General features: G+C 41.2%; 1 protein-coding gene across 1 annotated transcript in view; it reads left to right on the plus strand.

Annotated features, from left to right (window-relative positions):
• tomm34 (translocase of outer mitochondrial membrane 34) overlaps window positions 1-7,203 on the plus strand; it is a 28,537-nt gene extending 21,334 nt beyond the window's left edge. Inside the window, exons 6-8 of the mRNA XM_034231659.1 lie at window positions 697-844; window positions 2,955-3,081; window positions 5,527-7,203. Coding sequence (XP_034087550.1) covers window positions 697-844; window positions 2,955-3,081; window positions 5,527-5,625 — 374 coding nt within the window. The 3' untranslated portion in view covers window positions 5,626-7,203. The remainder of the gene's footprint in view (window positions 1-696; window positions 845-2,954; window positions 3,082-5,526) is intronic.
• Window positions 7,204-15,785: the final 8,582 nt, after the last annotated feature.

Raw genomic sequence — 15,785 nt, forward strand, 5'->3', positions numbered from 1 at the left:
AATGATCATATAAAGATGTGCCTTTACCTCACTGGTTGTAGAAAAAGCTTCTTATATTCGTTAGCATAGCTAGCTAACCAGATGCTAATAACAACAAAGTTATTGACTGTATGATCTGTATGACAGATCGCCACTGGGCTTTCAACTAAAGACACAGCCACGCAAAAACTGCGGCATGTGTACAGCTCCTTATGGGTACTGCAATTTATGAAGTGCCGGAGCAACGTTCTGGTGCTCTCCGTCAGAACTGCACCCCTGTCAGACGAGACATATACCACGTGATGACACGTTAGGCTCGTGTTGTGTTCAAGGACCCTGACCGTGGCCAGGAAAAACAGGCACTCGCTTGTTTAATTTTTTTGCGGCCTAGATTTAAAAAAAATAATTTTTGCATGTGTTTATAAATTACCTCGAAGGCCGTACCAAATGGTCTCGTGGGCCGTATACGGCCTGGGGGCCGGTGGTTCCCCACCCTTGATCTAAAATGTTCTTCTTTGTATAAGAGGTAGTTTGAGAAATTGATTTAGATGTTAATGCATGTTATGGCACTTTTTCACATTTGAGCACAATACTGCCACTTTAAAACTGCACAACTCTTCACCTTTAGAATTTAGATAAACTTCACTTATTTTCTGCACAAATTCTGAATTGGATCTTTTTCTGATATGACCTTTTGTTCTTCCCTCCTGTTGTCAGCTCTCAGTGATAAAGACGTGAAGAAAGCTCAGCTCCTGAAAGAAGAAGGCAACTCTCTGGTGAAGAAAGGCGAACACAAGAAGGCCATCGAGAAGTACAGCCAGAGCCTCAAACTCAACCCCACCGAGCCCACCACCTTCACCAACCGGTGGGTACCCAGAGTTTCCGCTAAAAAAAATGTTTTGCCGGTCAACATGTCCGTTAAAGTTGAAATCTTCCGGACAAAATGAGAAAAGTGCCGTCTTCTTTGTTATTTATTGAGCTTTAAAACAAATTGATATGATTCGATATTAAACAAACTAATTATAGTATATTAACTACATTATTCAAAAGTGTGCAGTAACTTATAATAACACGGGAATAATAAACGGAGCCCTCTCTCTCTCCTGATAGCCCGTCAGTATCATGCAGCTCGCAGATCCAGTAAAAATAAACATATCTATAACTAGTGTAGTAGTTTGAGAGGTAATTAAAATAGCTAAGTGTGATTTTCTAACCTGAAGTGCATGTTTTGCTCCGCTCACCGCTGCAGGTGATCATGCAGAGTTGGTGTCAACTCGTCAGCAGCAGCTGATTAGACTTCACTCACGTTTATGTCCATATCGATCAGATCTAGCTAGTTCCAGCTAATGATATAACTACCTGCTTATCAAGACACCTAAACAATAAGCGTCGCTATGCAACCGGGTGAGGCCGCAAAGTATAGCGCAGAATTATGCATTTGTTTACATGCCCACCGGAACCTCGAGGCATTGCCAACAGATCAACGCACAATCAACCCATACAGGATCTCTTTCTCCACATTAAGTGTTAGACATTAGAATTGACTATTCTTGTCTGTCACATATAGGGATGGGTACCGAGAACCGGTACTAAGTCAATACCGGTACCTGATTGGACGGTATCGGTATACCGTTAAACCGCTGGACAAACGGTGCTGCCATCGGTATATGTGTTACGTCTACTTCCTTAGTTTAACTTTAAACCATTCTGGTTGGTTGGGAACCCTCATCCCGTGTGATGTATCCGGTTTGAGACCCCTCTGATTGGCCACCGTAAATAAATAATAATAATAATAATCCTTATATTTATTATAGCGCTTTATCAAAGACTCTCAAAGCGCTTTACAAATACACATTACACATACAGATCGTACATGTAATGGTCCTCTACTGTGGACAATACCCACAGGAGCAAATTCGGGTGAAGTGTCTTGCCCAAGGACAAAACGGCCTGACGCAGTGGGGCGGGAGCGGGTTTCGAACTGGAGTTCCCCAACGCCCCCTTGATCTGATGATCAAACGCACAGACCACTGCGCCACCCGTCCCAAAAATGCCACTCGTCATCTCTCTCAACAACGTTCTTATTATTGTTGTGAGACTCCCGCAGGCATGGCGGACAGAGCGAAGCGATCGAAGGTCTGGGTGTACTTTATGTAGTGGCGATAGTGCAAGGTGCAATCTATGTACTCAATTAGTTGCTTGTAAAGGGGGTAACACAAGCAACTTAATGAAGCAGTTGCAAACGAGACACTCAGTGAATCTAAAACGGTGCAGCGTATTTGACATGTGGCTGCTAGCGATGCTGCTAGTTCTAATAGTGCTAGCGGGCTTCAGCCGCGCCGTGTGTAAATGTGACCTGAGCGAAGGCTCGCATGCAGGTTAGCTGCTGCGCACGGTTAATATGTTTACCTGAGTAAAGTCTTGCAGGCACATCGCCTTGTCTTTTTTTAGTTTAGTAACACTGACAGTGTATTAATGTGAGCTCCTACACCTACAATAATTTGGCCTTTCATTGAATGCTTTATAAACCAGTTAAACTTACAGATGTCATTGTGAATTGGAAAACTGCATTTAAATGTTGATAAAGGTCAACGTTTCAATGTATGGTTCAGCAATTGTTGGTCGTTTACTAGGAATTTACATATTTTAAGCTCAAACTTTGTTCTATGTTTAAACCTTCAGACACATTTTGACGAGTTTCAGTTCAGCACATCATTTATTTTGTGATGATTTAAAAGTGCAATCCAGAATAATATACGTACTCGCCTTTATTTGTTTGCCATCTTAGCCTTTTTACCAATGTATTCATATCACAGTTTTGCATGATGTCACTGTGGGACAATGTTTTAAGGATCTCTTGTCGAGCTAGGTTGTCAGTTTGAAATGTCTGGATGAAGATGTAACTGATTTACAAATGTTAATTTTTTTTTACTGTAAAACAGTTTGAATAAATTAGATTTTGTGTGTGTGATCAGGGCGCTGTGTTACGTGTCGGTGAAGCAGTACAGAGACGCCATCAGAGACTGTGACGAGGCTCTGATGATGGACAGCAGGAACATCAAGGCGCTCTACAGGAAGTCTCAGGCCTACCTGGGGCTCAAGGTGAGCGCACAACCTTCACACACATGCACAATAATCACATGTTGGTTTTAAAGGCGCAGGGGACACATTAAAAGCATATTCCCCCCTTGATATTTCCTGTAGTTTCTCCTCCAGCAGCTTCTACTCATCAGTATTCAACACTAGGGATACTTATCGTTAAGATTTGAATGGTACTACTACTCTTATTCGATCCGGTACTTTAACAGTATTTTAATCGGTACTTTTTGTTATTTTTTAAAGGGAAAAACTAAACAAATTGTAACCGAATTATCGTTGCTTTATTTAGATCTCAAATAAATAAAGTCTATATTATTATTATTTTGTATTGTACTTCAGTACAATTTCGAGGATCTATACTTGAGTATTTCAAAAATGTTGCTACTTTGTATTTCTACTCCACAATAATTCAAAGGTAAATCATGTAAGATAAGATGGTACTTTAGGGTATGTACTTTTGCTCTGCCACATAGGCCTGTCACGATAAGCAATGAATTGACTTATCGTGCGATAAATAAAAATGAACTCGATAACTTTTCTGACCTCGATAAATTGCCGTTTACATGCGTGTTTGTTTACATAAGGATGTGACCAGCATTTTAGCCAGGCGCGCTGTGAGGGGCGGGGCTCACACACAGCCAGGTCAGGACACTCCTCGTGCAACAGTGTAGCAGTCACATTAATAATATAGAGACAAGCGGAGACAACGTATGACTTACTCGAGGGGAATTTTAAGTTAAATGGAATTGTTTGCAAAACCTAATTCCACATCTCCGGTGTGGGAATATTTTGGATTAAAGACAAATCCACGAGGCAAACTTACGGACTTGAATGAGCTGGTATAGCTCATTCAAACACGGCAGCTGGTGATGAAGAGCCCCCACCTTCCCGACTTACTTTATTTTAAAAAACAAAACATTTTTACTACTGCATTTTCACAAATGCAATTGCGTGTTTTGGCCACAAGAGAGCTCTGTTTTCTAGCCTGAGTCTATTTAATGTATTGTTTTGGTTGTGTATGATTTATTTAATAAATGTTTTATAATTGAATTTATTTATTATATATCATTTAAATATTATTTAACATTTCATTTGCAATGTTGAATGTTCAATAAAAAAGGATGTACTTGAATTATTTTATATTATTGCCCACAATATTATCGTTTATCGCAATCATTTCTGGGAAAATGTATCGTCTAACAAAATGTATTATTGTGACAGGCCTACTACCACATTTATATAATCAAAACGTATAATATATATTCTCAAATTGGCCAATCTGCATAATGAGTAATTTCACTTTTGATACTTTCAGTATATTTTGATGCTCATGCTTTTGTACTTTTATTGAAGTACCATTTTGCAATGCATGACTTTTACTTGTAACTTAGTATTCATACACTCGGGTACTTCTTTACTTAAGTACAAGATCTAAGTACTTCTCCCACCTTACACGTAACTCGAAACAAAGCTACGAGTTATGGCAGTCGTTAACTGTGCAATTTTCCGTCTGAATATGAAGCCTTTGTGTATATTTTTTATTTATTTCTCCAGTACCAATACCGGTAATATCGGAGCTTATCAATATCAGTCTTTAAAAATGTAGCCCGGGGCCGTTTAATACCGGGTTTCGGTACCCATCCCTACGGAAAAGGGTACAGCTTATCAATAAGTGTATTTATCGATAGTTTTGTGCAAAAAATAAAGCCATTGCATGAAAAGATCAACAACTTGTATTTATTCTCTTTCATAAATGTCAACAGTTCTAGATTTTAAAAATAAATAATAATCTTGACGCTCCCTGGAAATATTTGAGATACTCGACTGATCTCCCTTGTGACCTCTGACAGCCGGGAGCTTCTGTCTTCAGCCAGCTGTGGGGGGGCTCTGCAGAGCTGCAGACAGCAGGCACAACATCTGGAAGCTCAAAGTGTGTCTAACTTACCTAGCAAGCAAGTTAGCGGTTTATGCTGTGCCAGCTATTTGCTAACGAACCTACCAAAACAAACTGGACTCTGTAGTAGTAAAGCGCTTTCAATCTTTTACAATAAAGTTGGATACGGCACGGTGACACTCCGCTGCATGTTCCTGTGTTATTGTCCCTCGTTGATGATGAGAGGCTGCACTGAGTCGCTCCAGAGCATAGACGGCACGTGAAGTGTAACTCCAGCATTAGCAGCCACTTAGTTCAACAAAGAAGAAACGGAATAGAAATAAAATAGTGCAAGATTATGTGACAAGACCAATGTGTAAGTAATGCAGAAGTGATATATACATATGTCAAATATAATACATACAAATGTTTACTATAAATGTAATCCAGAATAAGAGGGAGTAAAATGTCTAAATGTGTGGTAACACCTGCAACTAAATGTTTGATTTGAGTGTTACCGCTCTCCTCAGCCTCTTTCAGTTCCTAACCCTTAATGTCCTCTTGTATTCCTGCAGGACATCCGAGCCTGCGAGGACAGCATCAACGTGCTGCTCCGAGTGGAGCCCAACAACTGTGCTGCCATGAAGCTGCTGGAGGAGGCGCACAGGAAGTGAGGAGCGTCAAGGGGGGGGGGGGGGGGGGGGTGTGGTAGTAAGAGTCGCTCACTGCACTGCGTCCACAACCAAGAGGAAGCAAAGTCACTAGTTTCAGAATAAGAGCCCGGAAAACAGCCGTGCAGCGACACCATTCAGTCGCTTTAAGTCAAAGACTCGACCTGCGTTTCCCACAAAGCCTCACTCACATCGAGCACACGTTTGATCTGTTTACTGTCTTTGGAACAAACGCGGTTTCAGTGTCACTGAGTATTTATGGTTATTTAAACGAGCTGGAATGATTGCATTATAATTCTAAATCAGAATAAACCTTTACCGACATGATTTGTTAAAGTGGAGCTCCTGCTTAATGCAGACACTTAAATGTGAAAAGTCCACTTGTATGACGTCTTACATTTAGGTCACATGATCCCAGTTCCTTTTGCTGATGTCTGAGGCATCAAGTGCAGCTGGTTAGGTTCCAGGTAGGAGGGGGTGAGAATAAATACCATCTTATTGTGGTATTTATTACTTTATATATTGTGATGCAGTAAAGGTTAGGACATCCAATGTACAAAGGTGTGAAACAATCACAGAGCCAAAAGTACTGAGACGAAGTAAAAAGCACATTGGAAACAGTTGGACCCATTGTCTCTCAGTATAAACACCGGGGCTTTTTTCATGAAATAAACTCCATATTGAAGCCCACTTTAGAAAATGTGATCAGTAAAGGTTTACTCTGTTTAAACTCAAAGTTACGAACATCTTTTTTCCACGGTGTTCTTCACAACGCAGGATGAGTAAAGTACCTGAGGCTTGTGAGTGTGTGTTTCTCAGTGGAATGATTGCAGAGATTCTTCATGTTAGGGTTTAAAATACTTTGCCTTGGCATTATAGCATGTTTTATTACCTAACACCACACTTCAGCGTCCATGTTTGCTCTTTCTCATGTACTTCTGGATTATTCTGGCAAATTGACTTGAACTCTACTTAATCAAACTGTTAATAACGATAACCTCGATTTCACTTAAAGGCAACATAACATGTTTTTACATGAGTTTTGAAGCTTTGCCATTAAGTTTCATACTTGTCAGCCCACACCTTATCTCCTGTTTCATTTCAGACTTCTGAGTCGTCTGAGTCACTCCACTGAGTAATATTTGTTTGTTTTTTTGTTCAGAGCCTCAGTTTGTTCCTCATGAAAGACAACAATGTGAACCAAGTAAAACGGTCCTGAGGGGTCATTTTATAAAAGTACTATCCATATCGTTCCTCCGATTGTTTTATTGTGAAAAATAAAGGTAGTGAAATGTCTCATGGGTGATCCTGCTGTAGCTCGGCAAACTCCATCTTGCCTGAAGTGCCTGTCTCATCCTCCGCCTGCTCTGCGCCTCTCTGCTGACGCGTTAGTAAGAAAGAACTCCTCCAGTTAGCGTAGAGAAGGTTTGTGAAACACATCTAACTTACTTCTGTCTGCCGAGTGACCGCAGCCCCACTCTGTGATCGGAGTTCCTTTTGTTTTATCACGTTTTGGTAAATTGCAATTTCTGTCAGCCTGCTTCTGTTTTAACGTCAAATAAAAGTAAGGAATAAACACACCATGTTTTGTTTGCTTATTTGCTTTCTAGTAGACAGAGGTGTAAAGTACCACTGTACTGAAGTACAATTTTGAGGTATTGTACTTTGAGTATTTTAATGTTGTGCTACTTTGTACTTCTGTTCCACTACAATTCAGAGGTAAACAATCAACCTTTTACTCCACTACATTTACCTAGCACCTTTAGTTAGTTTACAGATGTGGATGAATGATGTGAAATATAATCAAGTGTTGAATCAGACTTTAGTTCCACCTGGAGTAAATCCACCAGCTACCCTGCAGTATACAAAGTCATTCAAACTAGCTGCACCTTCACCAGCTTTGAGAACACTTTCATGATCAATCATTATAAAACATATCATATATATTATTCTGAAATGGACCAATCTGCACAATGAATACTTTTGGTACTTTATATTTAGATGGAAATACTCTTGTACGTGTAATGTATGCGAGTAACATTCTGACTAAGGACTTTAACCTGTAACAGAGTATTCCTACTTTTACTTAAGTACAAGATGTGAGTACTCCTCCCAGCTCTGCTAGTAGATGAGAAGATTGAGACTTTTTATATATTTTGGTTCCATGTCCCCATATGAAGCACGATGGCAGAAATACCAGGGTGTCTTTCCACATCTGCTGCGTTCTAACATGTTTCTTGTTCTGATCCACAATCTTTTTGCGCAATCAAAGTTCAAGGTGCAATGTAAGGATGAAGTAGTCCCAATTGTATCCTAAAGTACATAATTGCATAACAGCATTTTACATTTGACAAGATACTATACATTTAATTTATTGTTTTACACATTACTTTTATTAAATGGTATTACTAATTGAGACACTACATTGACATTTATGACATATGACTTGACAGTTTGATTAAATGCTGTACTACGAGTCTTGCATACTTTACATTTGAGTACATACTCCAGCTGCCCTAAAAGAGTACTGTAGCATGCAGTAAGCATCACATTGTGACATACAGTGGGGCAAAAAAGTATTTAGTCAGCCACCAATTGTGCAAGTTCTCCCACTTAAAAAGATGAGAGGTCTGTCATTTTCATCCTAGGTATACTTCAACTATGAGAGACCAAATGAGAGAAAATCACAATTTAAAGAATTTATTTGCAAATTATGGTGGAAAATAAGTATTTGGTCAATAACAAAAGTTAATCTCAATACTTTGTTATATACCCTTTGTTGGCAATGACAGAGGTCAAACGTTTTCTTTAAGTCTTCACAAGGTTTTCACACACTGTTGCTGGTATTTTGGCCCATTCCTCCATGCAGATCTCGTCTAGAGCAGTGATGTTTTGGGGCTGTCGCTGGGCAACACGGACTTTCAACTCCCTCCAAAGATTTTCTATGGGGTTGAGATCTGGAGACTGGCTAGGCCACTCCAGGACCTTGAAATGCTTCTTACGAAGCCACTCCTTCGTTACCCGGGCGGTGTGTTTGGGATCATTGTCATGCTGAAAGACCCAGCCACGTTTCATCTTCAATGCCCTTGCTGATGGAAGGAGGTTGTCACTCAAAATCTCACGATACATGGCCCCATTCATTCTTTCCTTTACACGGATCAGTCGTCCTGGTCCCTTTGCAGAAACACAGCCCCAAAGCATGATGTTTCCACCCCCATGTTTCACAGTAGGTTTGGTGTTCTTTGGATGCAACTCAGCATTCTTTCTCCTCCAAACACGTCTAGTTGAGTTTTTACCAAAAAGTTCTATTTTGGTTTCATCTGACCATATGACATTCTCCCAATCCTCTTCTGGATCATCTAAATGCTCTCTAGCTAACTTCAGACGGGCCTGGACATGTACTGGCTTAAGCAGGGGGACACGTCTGGCACTGCAGGATTTGAGTCCCTGGCGACGTAGTGTGTTACTGATGGTAGCCTTTGTTACTTTGGTCCCAGCTCTCTGCAGGTCATTGACTCGGTCCCCCCGTGTGGTTCTGGGATTTTTGCTCACCGTTCTTGTGATCATTTTGACCCCACGGGGTGAGATCTTGCGTGGAGCCCCAGATCGAGGGAGATTATCAGTGGTCTTGTTTGTCTTCCATTTTCTAATAATTGCTCCCACAGTTGATTTCTTCACACCAAGCTGCTTACCTATTGCAGATTCAGTCTTCCCAGCCTGGTGCAGGTCTACAATTTTGTTTCTGGTGTCCTTTGACAGCTCTTTGGTCTTGGCCATAGTGGAGTTTGGAGTGTGACTGTTTGAGGTTGTGGACAGGTGTCTTTTATACTGATAACAAGTTCAAAGAGGTGCCATTAATACAGTTAACGAGTGGAGGACAGAGGAGGCTCTTAAAGAAGAAGTTACAGGTCTGTGAGAGCCAGAAATCTTGTTTGTTTGTAGGTGACCAAATACTTATTTTACCGAGGAATTTACCAATTAATTAATTCAAAATCCTACAATGTGATTTCCTGGATTCTTTCCCCCCATCCTGTCTCTCATAGTTGAAGTGTACCTAGGATGACAATTACAGGCCTCATCTTTTTAAGTGGGAGAACTTGCACAATTGGTGGCTGACTAAATACTTTTTTGCCCCACTGTACTACCTCATCCTACCGTCCTGAACTAGGACCCTTCAGTGGTGACTCACCATTAGGAGCACAGCCTATTGTCAGCATAAAGTGATTAAAATAATAATTCCAAAAATATGCAAAAAGTATATTTCTTAAAATATATTTAAAGATCATGTTTAGTCCTCTGATTCGTCTCTACATTGCTGTTTTAGTCTGTGTTCTTCTAATTAGTGTCCACAGTGTGCCTATTGAGCCGTGTTGAGCGATGTGGGGTAAGCCCCGATCTAGCCCCCCTCTCTCGCTGTAGAAATGAATGGGTGCTGTAAAAACTACACTGCGCATGCTCAGTCTTTTTCTATTCAATGTGTGCGGCAAAAAAAAAATCACCAGTGGGGCAAAGTGCTGGCAACCCCACCAAAACGTCATCTTATATTTCAGAGCTGATTGGCTGTAAGTACTTGTGCCGCGAAAATTCGTCAAATGTTCTGTCCATCATTTGATCTGAATGTATGTGGCTGGTGATTGATACAAGTTATAAGACACCCGCCCGTGGGCACCACTTAACAGCCAATCAGAATGAGACTGTTGTTGCATGTTTCACATGCGACTTATTTAAAATGTGAGTGATTGAGTTGTTAAGGTGAAAATGTCGGAGAAGAAAAAGTTTGAGAGTGGCGCTCGGCAGAGGCGTTTTCTCCTGGAGGCCAAGGGAAGCCAGGCTTCCCCTGTTTTTTCGGATTGTAGTTATAATTTTTTATATAAATTTAAATAAATAAAACACTTTGTTTAGTTTCGGTAATTCTTCTTTGCTGTGTGTTGCTGCCGGCCCATCTCTCCCCCATTCTTATTGAGTATTTTACAAAGAGTGAAACTGCGCCCCTCTTGAGGGATTGACCAATCAGACGAGGCTCACGTCATGCCCCTGCCAACCTGTGATTAGTCAGGGCCATGCCAAGGGAAGCCAGAGGCGGCTGGCTTCCCTTGCCTCACAATCCAATCAAATCGCATCAACTTAGTGGTGCAGTGACGCATCCTAAAACCCGGAAGTAAGCTGCGCTTGGGTTCCCTCGACAAAAAAGCAATGGGATTTCTTCATTGGATTTTGGAAAATAGCTCGAAATAAGGTCAGTGGATAACGAACCTGTTTGATAAATGCACGTTTTGTTCAGCCGGATAATATCCACATGTCTACCCTACTTTTATAATTTTTTAATCATAAATCTAATCGATAGATAGTCACTGCACCACTCTCACCGCCGTTAGAAAGTAGAAAGCAACTGAAGCAAGTGCAATTATGGAGGGTGGAGATTTGGATTTAATCAAAAATAATTGTACTAAACTTCTGCTACAGCAGCAACAACAAATACAATCTGATGACAGGCCAATGCCCAAACTGGAGCTGTGTACAGCGAGGAACAAAGGAACGAATCGGACGTAAAACGTTAAAGGTCTCCTGATTTAGTTTGTGAATGAATGCTTATTAGAGTTTGGGCTGGAGAGTGCGTGCGGACCTGTCGGTTAGATAACAGGCGTGTCCTGCATCTGTATGATACAAATGTGTGTAAAATGATACCGGGTGCTGTAATCACTCATCTGGTTACGTTATTACATTGACCACCACACACACACCCCACCTTTGAGGCCATATGTTGCTGTTCATGGTGCTGAATTAGGTGTGTGTGTGTTATTCACAGAGCCTTCCGAGGCTATAAATTACTTTGATTTGTTGTTTAAATAGGGGGCCTACAAAAGCCCCAGGGCCTGATGGCAGGTTAAGGCGGGCCTGCTCACAGTGTTGCTCCGTGTTCTTCATTCACCGCTTCTCTGACAGTATGTCATTTGACACTCTCCCCCTGCCGTGGAGGGAGTTTATAAACCTGGTTAAAGAGTAACCGGCCGCCCTTAAGGGACGCTCTAATAAGTTAAGCGAACACGCCAGCAAGACGACACTTCGCCTGGCCTCCTATTGGTTGAAGCATTTTGAAATGGTTGTTGCAGAGAAAAAATCCAAGCTCAGAGCAGAAATCTGAGAGCAGACATTTGACGAACGCATTCAGCGCACAGAAGCAGCCTGAGTGCGAGGAGAAGGTTTTAAACTGGAAAACAGGAAATATGTGCAAGCAGCAATATATCTGAGTGCAAGCGTACAGTTTGAGCAGAAGCAGAGCAAAAGGACAGGGTTTGACTGAAAGAAATACAAAATCTGAACGTGAAATCAATAAATTATGCTCTCAAATTGAAAGAACACGCTCTTGAATAAAGATAGGGAATAACCTCCATACCCTTACATAATCATGGGTCAGAATAGATTTTTTGGTATGACATACTATGTTGTTTTTTTAGTGCTTATAGGAGGATTTTTCTACCTGTGGACGGAGCCAACGTGTCTGTTAGCAGTCCATGCTAAACTACGATAACCAACGTTTATATTATGTAAGATTTTTATAAAATCTCTCCAAAGCACATTTAGAAATTCTGACTTTGAAAAGTTCATAGCAACTTTTGCTCCTGGAACATCAAGAAGTGTTAAAAGCAGGACAATTCTAGAGACACATTTCTGGGCGTTTCTCAATGTCCAGGACGCTTTCTTGGTAGGACATGTCTTCTGAGTCAGGTCCTTCAGAAGCGAGGCAAGAATCCTTCCTAGCCTCGGAAAACGAAGAACGGTGGAACAGGCTAGCAGGGGTGTTTCTCAATGTCGAGGACGCTTGCTTGGTAGCACATGTCTTCCGAGTCACTTGCTTCAGAAGCGAGGCAAGAATCCTTCCTAGCCTCGGAAAACGAAGAATTGTGGAACAGGCTAACAGGTGTGTGTCATATGCGAGGCCCCGCCTTAAATGGAGTGCGATTTCCGCCAAAGATTTGGAAATTGGTCCATGCGCAAGCATTGTGGGGATTTTAAGACCGCGGAGTCTACACATGTGCAGCCTCGAAATTTCTCGCTACGAAGTACGCCGGCCTCGGTAGAATTCCAAGTATGCTGGACATTGGAACAGTCCTTCGGCGGCACTCGATGACGTAGTATGCTTGAAATAGTGGCTCTGGAGCAGCCTTCCTCGACATTGAGGTGTGCGTCAGGGTTTCCCTTAGCCGGTAATTACCGGTTATTAGCTGGTAACATTTATAAAAAAACGGTAAATTCAAAACCTGCCGGTCAAAATGTCCGGTAATAATTAGGGATGCTCCGATCGATCGGCCGCCGGTCATTATCGGCCGATATTCACTCTTAATAGTTTGATCGGTGCTCTCTATAAAGGACGATCAGGAGAGCTGGATCTGATCGATATGGACATAAACGCGAGTGAAGTATAACCGGATGCGAGAGAGAGATCAGATCAGCTGCTGAGTCTGACGGAGACATGCGATGCATGATCACCTGAAGCCCCGCCCACTGTTTAGCGAGCTGCATGAGAAACTGACGAGCTGTCAGGAGAGAGGGAGGGGGGGAGAGAGAGAGAGAGGAGAGACAGAGGGGAGAGGGAGGGAGAGACAGAGGGGAGAGGGAGGGAGAGAGAGAGGGAGATGAAGAGAGGGGGGAGAGAGAGGAGACAGAGGGGAGAAAGAGAGGGAGGGAGAGATAGGGAGAGAGAGGATCCGTTTCTCCCGTGTTATTATCCAAAGTTAATTTAAACTTTTGAATAATGTACTTCATCTACTACAAGTTTCTTTGAATGTAATAATGATGTTTGTTGAATCATTTTTTGAAAAATGAATCTGAACTTTTCGATCTGTTACGATTATAAACTGAAGCAATATACAGATGACTCCCATTAACCCTTCTCTTGCGTTTCGGGTCAAAAGTGACCGAATGTCTTTTGTTTTAATCAAAAATATTGTGTTTTTCATCCAATTGCCTCAATACCTTATGTTATCCTCCACACTAGGCCTCTGAACATATACACTTGATGATCACCACTTGCATTGAATGTTGAGTGATTTATTCAACAGTGAAACACCCTTGATGTTTTCGGTCAGAATTGACCGCCATAGAACGAATGGGTTTGAGTGTATTATGTTCATTTTGCAGATGGAAAACATCTATATACACACGCGCGTTAAGGGAACCTCTCCCTTTCTCGGGCTGTATGATACAATGTATCATACCTTCTCACAGGTGCAAGCTCTGTGCCCCTCGAGAAACACAAACCTCTCACTTTCTCGCGCTAAATGCGCGAGAAAGTTTGAACCACATGAAGAGGAGATTGAACCAGATGAAGAGGTCTCAGAAATGGAAGACAACAGCGATCCAGACTATTATATTACATGTCATTTGTTAGACGCTTTTATCCAAAGTGACTTACTTACATTCAGTACTGTGGACAATCCCCACAGGAGCAATTTGGGGTGAAGTGTCTTGCCCAGGGACACAACGACATGCTGACTGCAGTGGGACTCGAACTTGCTACCCCCTGATTCGAAGTCCAGCACACTATACACTGGCTGTTTTTAGTAGTATAAAACATATAAAAATGTCAACATTTTACACATATTTGTGTTGATTGTGTAGGATGATATTGAGGTGACTATTACATGCAAATGTATCATTGTAAAAAAAAAAACTACCCTCTGCTTTAGTTATTGGTCCTTTAACAACATCAAAAAGATCTTACTTTAACATTTTATTTCATCAGTGAGATTTTATGGTGATTTACATATTTTATGTATAAAGATGTCTGTGGGGGGAAGGTTGGGGTAATGTTTTATTTAAATGGTTATTTAGGTTGTAATGGCAATTTTCTGTTTCAATGTCCTATATATTTGTCATTACTTTACACAGGAGGTTTTCAGAGTGATCCTGACGCAGACACGAACAGATGGATTTCCGGTCTTTGCTGCAGTTTAGAATGATGTTTATTTAGCTTTACATACCAAGGTTTAATTATGCTGTGTCAAAGGTTGTGGTCTGAGCATCTGCTGGGCTGGTGCCGTTCTGTCGTTCTGTGCTGGTGGAATCGGTATGCTCTACCTCCTGTGTCCACGTCATTTCCTGTCACCTGTGACTGCTTTTATACACCCGGTGCAGTTAAAGCCCGCCACCAAGTGTTCAAAATAGTAGTGTAGTATAAATATAAATAAAGTAAACTGACATAACAACAACACCCCTAAATGGCTCCTACATAGGTAGTCAAATAAGATACCTAAAGCACCAGAGACATACATTTTGGTTAAAATTGGATTATGATCATTGTCTTGAGTTTTAAACTACTGGGGTCAAATTGACCCCAGAGGATAAAGGGTGTAAAGTAAATCTGGGGATAACAGGAGGGTTGCACTTTAAATATGTCAACGTTTCCCTCCTCAGGAGGGAGGTTTGTGTTGGCCGTGAACCAGACATGACTCACAGATCTGCTTCTAACAAAGGGAAGGAGGGAAGCTAGACAACTGTTTAAATAAGGAAGGCACTATTACAGTGCGTCTTCAGTCAGACTGTCTGTGTTCTGATTTAGATTAGTCAGAGGTCTTTAGCATGTCCCTCCCTCCGGCTTCAGTAAAACAGCCGCTTTGGTTGAAGCATCCTGAATTAAATCCAAATATTACCAAACGAAAAGTTTCTCGTCTTCTCTCTCACTCCAGATTTCTACTTTGGGAGCTGTTTAAATTACGTTTAAGCAAACAATTGATATCCATTTCTGGAGGAAAATAAAATACAACAAAGCAGAGTTTTTCTAACCCTTCAAGGAGTGTTTATCTGAATATGAGGTATCTGCATGTATTCTGCTGGAACCAAATGAGAATAAAAGTTAGCATCTTGCTACATTTGAATACTGCTGATTTGAAAGCAGAGATGATCCAGCAGAACTCGGCCTTCCCGTTAAATATTTGCATTTCTCGGGAAAACCCAAAGCTCAATAAAACTGAGTGAATCCATGGACAGTGATTTAAAGCATTTCCTGTTCCTTCCAGACACACTTCCTGCATGCTGTGCATCTTAGAACCAGTGAACCTCAGTAGAAGTTTAAATACATTATAGTGGTAATAAACAAAGCGGGGCTGATTCGGAACTGATAAAACCTTTATTTCACTTTAAATTGTCTTTCACATTTTGTCCTG

The sequence above is a fragment of the Gymnodraco acuticeps genome, unplaced genomic scaffold (genome assembly GCF_902827175.1).
Source record: "Gymnodraco acuticeps unplaced genomic scaffold, fGymAcu1.1, whole genome shotgun sequence".
Lineage (NCBI taxonomy): Eukaryota > Metazoa > Chordata > Actinopteri > Perciformes > Bathydraconidae > Gymnodraco > Gymnodraco acuticeps.